Consider the following 8,632-nt stretch of genomic DNA (forward strand, 5'->3'; position numbering starts at 1 on the left):
CTGTGGTGTGCTGGAACCAACTCATACTGGCACAAGAGATCCAATTGTTAAATTTTCATTGTGAATATTTGCACTTTGGAAATCAAATGTAGCAAAAGGTACAAAAATGTGGTTTGATTTATTGTTTTGATGTCTAAATTTAAGAAAGTGATAGGGGAAAGAAAATAATCCTGATTATATAATTTGGGGGTTTGGAGGGGTTGGCAATTTTTTAAATTTTATATTTAAACACAAAATGAGAAAAGGAAAACAATTGCCATGTACACAGCAGACAATAGGAGAGGATTCAATATAAAATAGTAAATTTCCATTTCAAAAAAACCTATGTAATAAATACTACACATTGTTTTCAAAGCTGTCCAGTTTTTCTTTGCTTCCTTGTTGGTTTCCTTTTGTTCTCTGCTGTGCACTTTTTACTTTATTTTTCCCCATTCATAGCCCCCACCCTAAAAAAGGGCACAATTAAGCATGGATATATATATATATATATTATATATATACACATACAAACATACATACATATGTATAAAATACATATGTATACATAGATATCTATAAACATACACATTTTTATATTTATATATATATATACATGTACGCTCATACATATATGTAAGACCATGCTATGCTTATTTCCACCTGCCATCTGTTTCTGTGAAGGTGGAAAGCATCTTCCTTCATAGGTCCAAGTCTTTCCATGTTTTTCTAAATCAACCAGCTCATCGTTTCCTACACCACAACAATATTCCAACTCAATCACATCCTATCTGAGAGATTGTCTATGAAGGATTTTCCCCAGTTTTCTGCATACCTTCTATTCTTGCCTGCATAGGTTTTATTTATATAAGAAAATTTTAATTTAAAATAATTGAAATTATTCTTTTTATACTTCAACAATACTCTCTTATAATATAATTTAAGATCTTATACTTCTGTATCTACTTCCTTTACATCTTTTATCCTGGTTTCTTTGAAGTTCCTGACCTTTTGCTCTTCCAAATGAACTTTGTTATTATTTTTTCTAACTCAGTAAAATAAATTTTAGTAATTTAATTGGGATGACATTGAATAAATATATTAGTTAAATAAAATTGCCATTTTAAAAATTATATTGATCTTACCTTCCCATGAATAATAAATATTGCTTCAATTATTTAGATCTGAGCTTATTTGTATAAAGAGTGGTTTATATTTATGTTCATATATTCCCTGTGTCTGTTTGGGCAGGTATACACTCAGATATTTTATACTGTCTAGTTATTTTAAATGGTCTAAAACAATATTGAATAACATTACTGACCAGATTATATTTAAAAGCATACCTTGAATATTAATGTTAAATATTTACTAGCACATGCCTGCCTCTGTGCCTCCCGTAGGTGCTGCCTTGGAGTCCCAATTACAAATCTGAAAAAAGGGAATGTGATGATGTGATTCTGTGGGCCTTTCACTTACCTCTAGTCCAGAGTGGAAGATGGGATTTAGGACCTAATATCCTCAAAGATATGCTACAATTTTAATATCTCCCTGATGTTTACCCCAAACTCACATATACTCAAGCTGGGCATCACATTTGAGAGAATACCCAAGAGAGAAAAAGATTGGCTGAAATCCAAAGATGAGAACTGAGGAATGGTGTTTCCAGAGGCAGAGAAACAGTGGGATTTATTAAAAGAAAAAGAAGTGTCAGAATTATTGCATCACACGGTTTTTCAGTGGCCTTCTATAGAATAAAACTACCAAGGACATTACAAATTATTGGGCTACTAAGGTATAGAAATAGAAGTATCAGGAAGTGTGGTAGTTCCTTCAAATGAGAGGAACCTCCAGGGAGATTTATAAGGATCAATTCATAGACTTCTAAATGTCTAGCTGTCCAGTTAGCACCATGGACAATACCAGGTCTTTTTCTTGCCCCCTTAGACAACTACATGAAATGTAAAAACCAAGTCAAATAAGTAGAGTGTGAAGTTTGGCAGGAGTGAGGAGGGGGTGGGGGTGGGGAAGGATGTGGCACATTGTGTGAATGTACACATCATACCAAATAATTGGGTTGGTTGCTTTCTTACATTGACATGACTGTTTGACCAATGATCAAACTGTTTTGCTGCTGCTCTGGAACTTGGCAGACCCAACCTCTTTATCAAGTAAGAAAAGAAAAGGTTATGAGATGCTAAAGCAAAAAAAAAAAATGACATTAATAATCTTCTTGAATCCATTCTTATTAATAGGCAAAGCCAATATTACCTGAAGGAAGAGTTGTCAGCTGCTTACCTAAGATACCTGGAGGTCATAAGATGAAAGGATCACGGAATCATAGACTTAATCATAGATTTAGAACTGGCAGGGACTTTCTGCCCAGATAGTCCAACTCCCCTCATTTAATAGTTGAAGAAACTGAGGCCTACAAAGGTGAAGGGACTTGAGCAAGGTCCTCTATCACAAAATCCTCTTTTCCTTTGTGCTTCCACAGTGCCTGGAAAAAATTCACCATGCACAGGGAAACAAAGCCATAGAGGGATGAGAAGGTTAGGGGATTTGTTTTGTCCATTCTTTTTGGCCCAGTAATACCACCACTAAATTTATTGATTTAAAACGTTATTGTCAGGGAACAAAAATGTAGCTGTACAAAAATATTCCTCTTAGCCATATTTGTAATAGAAAAAAAGCCTGGAACAAAACAAATGACCAACCAGTGATTTGGGAATTTCAAACAAATTATAGCACATCATTTCCCACTAAGGACTTATGAATGTGAGAGAAATATAGGAAGACATAAAGTAATGCAGAATGAAGATAATAGAACAAAGGAATAATATACAACTGATTAAACTATGTAAATGACACTTTTAATAAAAAACAAAAGTCAGTTATTTTAACAAAAATTAAAACTGTGTGAATGAAACTTTTAATAAAAATTCACAGGATAAAACTTCATTAGTGCCTTATTATGGTTATTACATACATCTTTTATTTCTTTCAACAATATATAAATTACAGGAGTGTACAAGGGTGCATTACAAATTTTACAATCATTGTTTTTTATTTAATACATATACATTTCACAATGTGATATATTTTAAAAAATACAAACTGCAAGAACTATGGTTAAAAAAAAAGATGCAAAAATAAAGATGGGGAAATTCAAGTTGGATATGAGTTCGTGTGAAAAAGGCATTGGAGTTTTAGCAAAATACAACCTGAGTCAACAGTAAGATATAGTCACCAAAAAAGCTAATGCAAATTAAGACTGCACGGTTAGAAGTATGGAGAATGAAAAACATGTTTGTCCCATGGAACATTGCCTTAATCAGTCCACATCTAGAACTGTGTGTTCTCATCTGGACTTGACATTTTAGGAAAGGGGTCATCAAGATATTTAGGGGACTGGAAACAGTGGTAAACAAGGGTTGATTGAAGGAATTGTAGGTATTTAGCATGGATAAGAGGGTGTTTAAGGAGAATATTATCAGTGTTGGTTTATGTTTGAAGACCTGGGAGGTAGAAGAAAGGTTAGGCTGATTTTGCCTATCCACTGAGATAATAATGAAGATAAAGACATAGAGGTTGCAGAGGGGCAGATTTGTGCTCAATATAATATTCGTAACAATTAGGAGGTAATTACTTTGGAGGTAATGAGCTTCCTATCACTGGAGATCTGCAATAGAAGCTAAATGAACACTTGTGGTATTCCAAGTGTAGAATGGATTCATGATTCAGGTATATGTTGGACTAGCTGACCTCTGAAGTATGTTCCACCTTAAATACGCTATAACTCTGTAACCAGTAAGCAGCATCACTTTGGGTAAGTCACCCAACCTTTTTGTTTCTTCATCTCTAATATGGAGATAGTATTACTTGTTCTGCGTAACTTTTATGGTTGAAGAAACCATACATGTCCCAAAGTGCATGTGGATGAACCACTTTGAATGGCATTGTGGCAAGACTGCAGGACTTGATTTCAACCAGGCTGAAATTCTATCTCTGAAGGTAACTGTGTGACCATTAATGAATCACACCAGCTGAATGAGACCAGGCTCCTCTTCTGGGCAACAAAGACAACAATATAATGTCATACACCCTATTACAGACACTTACGAGGAAAGTACTCTGGAACCTTATAGCATTATATAAATATATATTATTAATTTAAATTATTTCATTATGTATCCTATTTCATTACATTTTAAATGTATTATTACAGAATATTATTAATTTAATTTATTTCATTATGTATCATCTTTCCCCTTGAAACTCTGCTTCTGACTCTCTGGACTTTACCTTATTTCCCCTGCTGCCTCTCCCCCTGGAATTTCCCTTCACCTTTCTAGTCTCTTTGTCTCATTAATGAGTTCCTCCATTTTGGTCAGGATCTCAGACTAGCCATTTTTCATTCCTCTCCTAGTTCTTCTCTTAATTGTCCAGATTTTGCCACCCTGTCTCAGCTATCTTCTCACCTGCAAAATCCCTCCACTCCCCCTGCCCTCTTCTTTTTCCCATGCATGAATTCCTCTCTAAGCCTCCACTTTGGGGAGGGGCCCAGGCTGGTCATCCTCTATTCCTCTCCTGCTTCTGCTTATGACTCTTTAGACTTAGCCACTATGTCTAGCACATAGTAAATACCTAATAAATTCTTGTTGCCTGCTTGTCTGCCATTATTGTCTCATATTTACTCCAAAATAGTTCTTTCTGGAGCACTTATTCAAAGAAACACACATACACACACATGCACAGGAGAGAAAGACATAGCGACAGAAACAGAAAAAGGTGAAACAGGACTAGAAATAGAATTACGGAACTGAAGAGTGTAGCATACATCAGTAACCATGTACTCTAGCTCACACTCCAAAAAGAATCTTCACTACAACATACCCAACAAGTGGTCCTACACTCTGCCAGAAGGTCTTCAGTGAAGGGCAACCCACTACCTCCTAACATAATACATTCTATTTTTGGATGGCATTAATTTTTAGGAAGTGTATTCCCTAACAATAAGTCTCAATTTGCCACTTTTAAACTTCCACCCATTGTTCTAGCATGTCAAGATCTTTCTGAAGCCTGGTTGTCATCCAACTCATTACCTATATTCTCCAGCTTTGTGTTATCTACAAAGCTAGTAAGCATGCCATTTAGGCTTTTATTCAGGTAAAAATATGAATTAACTAGCATAGGGCCAAGCAGAGATCTCTGAAACAGCCCACTGGAGACCTCTTTCCAAGATAAAAAGTGAACTATTAAGGACTACTGGAAAAGCAAATGGTAAACCACTCCAGTATACTTGTCAAGAAACCCCAAATGGGGGCAGCTAGGTGGCGCAGTGGATAGAGCACTGGGGACCTGAGTTCAAATCCGGACTCAGACCAAACACTGAACACTTACTAGCTGTGTAACCCTGGGCAAGTCACTTAACCCCAATTGCCTAAAACAAAACAAAGCAAAACAAAAAAAAAGAAACCCCAAATGGAGTCATGAAGAGTCAGACAAGACAAAACAACCCAACAACAATAACTAATGACTACTCTTGGAGTCTGGAAATTCATCCAATTCTATATCCATCTAATTGTACTTCCATCTATCCTACATCTCTCCACTTTGCACACAAGAATAGTAGAAGTTGTCCAATTAAACACTGTACTAAATTCTGTATTAACTGTATCTACCACATTACCTTGATCTTCCTGTTTTGTATCCCTATCAGCAAAGGAAATGAGGTTAGTCTGAGAACTTTTTCTCAATGATGTCATACTGGTTCTGTGTGATTAATACTTTCTTTCCCAGATATTCACTAACCATCTCTTCAACAATTAATTCTAGAATGTTGCCAGAATCGAGGTCAAGCTTACTGACTTACAGTTTGCCAACTCTTTTCTCTTTCCTTATTTGAAAACGAACAACTTTTGCCATCTATAGGCCTTCAGGACCTCTTGCCTCCCCCACAATCATTCAAATATCACAGACAATGCAGCAGTGATATCTACCAGTTCTTTTGGTTGAAACACAGAGAAATCACTAGAGGCAAAGAGCTAAAGACAAAAACAAATGAAGATAAAGACACAAGGAAGACAGACAGACATTTGTGGAGAAGACCTCAAAGTTACATTCTTTTCTTCATAACTGGTTCACCTTAGGCATCTCACATACACCCTCTGGGTCTCAATTTTCTTGTCCACCCCAAATCCTTCATATTGGGCATGAAGACTCCTGAACTCCTCTTAGTAATCTGAATAACAGAAGAATTATTAGAAAGAAGAATAATAAAAAAGAAAGAAGAATAATGTGTTTTACAGCCCTACAAAGAACCATTTGTGAGATAACAGAAGAGACAAATATGCTCAGACATGTGTAGGATATGAGTTTACAGAATCAAGACAGTGTAACGTTAGAGTAATAGTAGGGAAGAGAGAAACAGAAATAATTTACCTGTGTGACTTGTACTGTTGTCACATCTGGCTATTCATCATGGCCAATACACCAATGAATAAGAAAATTTATATTTCTCTTCTAAAAGTGGTACAGAATTCTTATGTGAAAAACCTATTCATCTTTTACTCCTTCCTCACAATATCCCTATGCATGATGTTGGTGAGGGGAACTGTAGAATTAGAGTAAGTGGTAAGGGAGGTATAGGATATAGTTGGCCATTTTCTTTATGGGTAAATCTTAGGCTGAAAGAGGTGAAATGACTTACCCAAAGTCAACTAGCATGAATTTTACTCATTCTGCAAATCACTGATTGCTTCCCTAACCTCTTAACGGCAGATCTCATCTCCTGATTCCTAAGAGTATAAATCATGGGGTTAAGCATGGGAGTGATGACTGTGTAGCTGATGGAAACAGCTTTGTCTATGGGGAAAGAGATAAAAGGCCGAGCATAGATGTAGATGCATGGTACAAATATCAAGGACACCACAATGATATGGGTGGTACAGGTGAGGGAGGCTTTGCGCCTCGCCTCCCCTGAGTGAGATCTTAGCATCACCAAGATGACTGCGTAGGAAGCCAGGAGGATGAGGAACCAAATGAGATCCAACATTCCACTGTTGGTAATCATGAGGCTCTCCAGGAAAGAGGTATCTGTACAGGCAAGTCTCAAGACTTGGGGGACATCACAATAAAAGTTATCCAGGATGTTGGGGCCACAGAAAGGCAAAGGCAGCAGGAGAGCAAGCTGGACAATGGAGTGGACAAAGCCTCCTGCCCAGGCAGCCACTACTAGCCCAAAACACATCTGAGAGTTCATGATGGTGACATAATGGAGGGGCCGGGAGATGGCAACATAGCGGTCAAATGCCATCACTGAAAGGAAGAAAACTGTAGCACCCCCTAGGAAATGGAAAAAGAAGATCTGGGTCATGCAGCTCTGGTAGGAGATGGTTTTAACCTCAGACAGGAAGTCAACCAGCATCTTGGGAGTAGTGACAGATGAAAAACAGACATCTACAACAGCCAAGTTACGGAGAAGGAAATACATGGGAGTGTGGAGCTGGTTGTCAGAAGTCACAATGACCATAATGAGAAGGTTCCCCAAGATGGTTGTTATGTAGACAATCAAGAATACCAGAAACAGAAAGTTCTGCAGCTCCCGAGTCTCTGAGAGTCCCAAGAAGACAAACTCAGTCACCCTACTGAAGTTCCCTGCTTCCATAGGATCTTTCTAACACACCTAGACAGGAAACACACAAAATTTTCAAAAAAGAAAATGGAAAATTACACCTTGTCCCTGCAGTGCTTAGGGATCAGAATTCAGTTGACCAGCAAAACTCATTAAACCATCACTCAAATTAAAAGGATGCAGTTCCTATGCTAGAATCAGGCTACTGTCACAGTCAGCAATTTCCAAGGCTGTAGGGGATCCAGATGCTGTTGACACCAATTGTCAGAGGGTGGTGGTGAAGAGAGGCAAGAGACTGGGCATTCAGACTTGGAATGTCACATAGGGGGTAGAAAAAAAGACAGAAGTCCAAATTCCTAGCATAATACTGCCCAAATCTGTCTGGTATATGTGATGAATAAAATTTGAAAATCCAATCCCATCATAATGAGTTTCACTATCCTGGGAAAGCTATTCTCAACTGAATTTAGGGTCTTTCCACAATCTCACTAAATCTTTTGGAAGCCAACATTTCCTATTTATCTGCAAACATAACACATGCATATATAAACACAATTCATAGTGTAGTCAGAAATCCTTGAACCAGGAGTCAGAAAACCTGAATATTAGCACAAAGTTTGCTATTAACTACATCCCCTCTCTGGGTCTCAGTTATTTCATTTGTAATTTGAGGAGACTGAGTTTGACAATTTCACTTTTATCTTTTATATATAATAATAATAATAATAATAATATACATATAATTCACTTTTATCCTTCTATAATTCGATTCTTTCCCACAAACTTTTCTTGAGTCCATCACTATGTTTTAGGTACTGTGGTAGATGAAAAAAATACATTCTCTTGCTTTCAAAGAGAATGATTCCTTCTAACTCCCTTTACAAGCCCCTATTTTGCCCAGAGCTAGGTAAGGCACAGTAAATTGTATAGATCTCTCTCAGTTGTTAAACAAATTACCATCCCATCTGTCACCTATCTTAAGAGTACACTTCAAAGATAGCAGGATACTGAAGGATACTT

The 8,632-nt window shown here is 37.0% G+C and overlaps 1 protein-coding gene across 1 annotated transcript; it reads right to left on the reverse strand.

Annotated features, from left to right (window-relative positions):
- Positions 1-6,694: 6,694 nt before the first annotated feature.
- LOC114049112 (olfactory receptor 4D2-like) lies at positions 6,695-7,645 on the reverse strand. Its single transcript, XM_027870300.1, has one exon. It carries the CDS (start codon positions 7,643-7,645, stop codon positions 6,695-6,697), a length of 951 nt encoding a protein of 316 aa, XP_027726101.1.
- Between the last annotated feature and the right edge of the window lie 987 nt (positions 7,646-8,632).

Source organism: Vombatus ursinus, unplaced genomic scaffold, assembly GCF_900497805.2.
Source record: "Vombatus ursinus unplaced genomic scaffold, bare-nosed wombat genome assembly UNPS02014797.1, whole genome shotgun sequence".
Classification (NCBI taxonomy): domain Eukaryota; kingdom Metazoa; phylum Chordata; class Mammalia; order Diprotodontia; family Vombatidae; genus Vombatus; species Vombatus ursinus.

Excerpts from the sequence above, each read along its gene's own strand:
- LOC114049112 (XM_027870300.1), bottom strand. The coding sequence starts at position 7,645 with ATGGAAGCAGGGAACTTCAGTAGGGTGACTGAGTTTGTCTTCTTGGGA.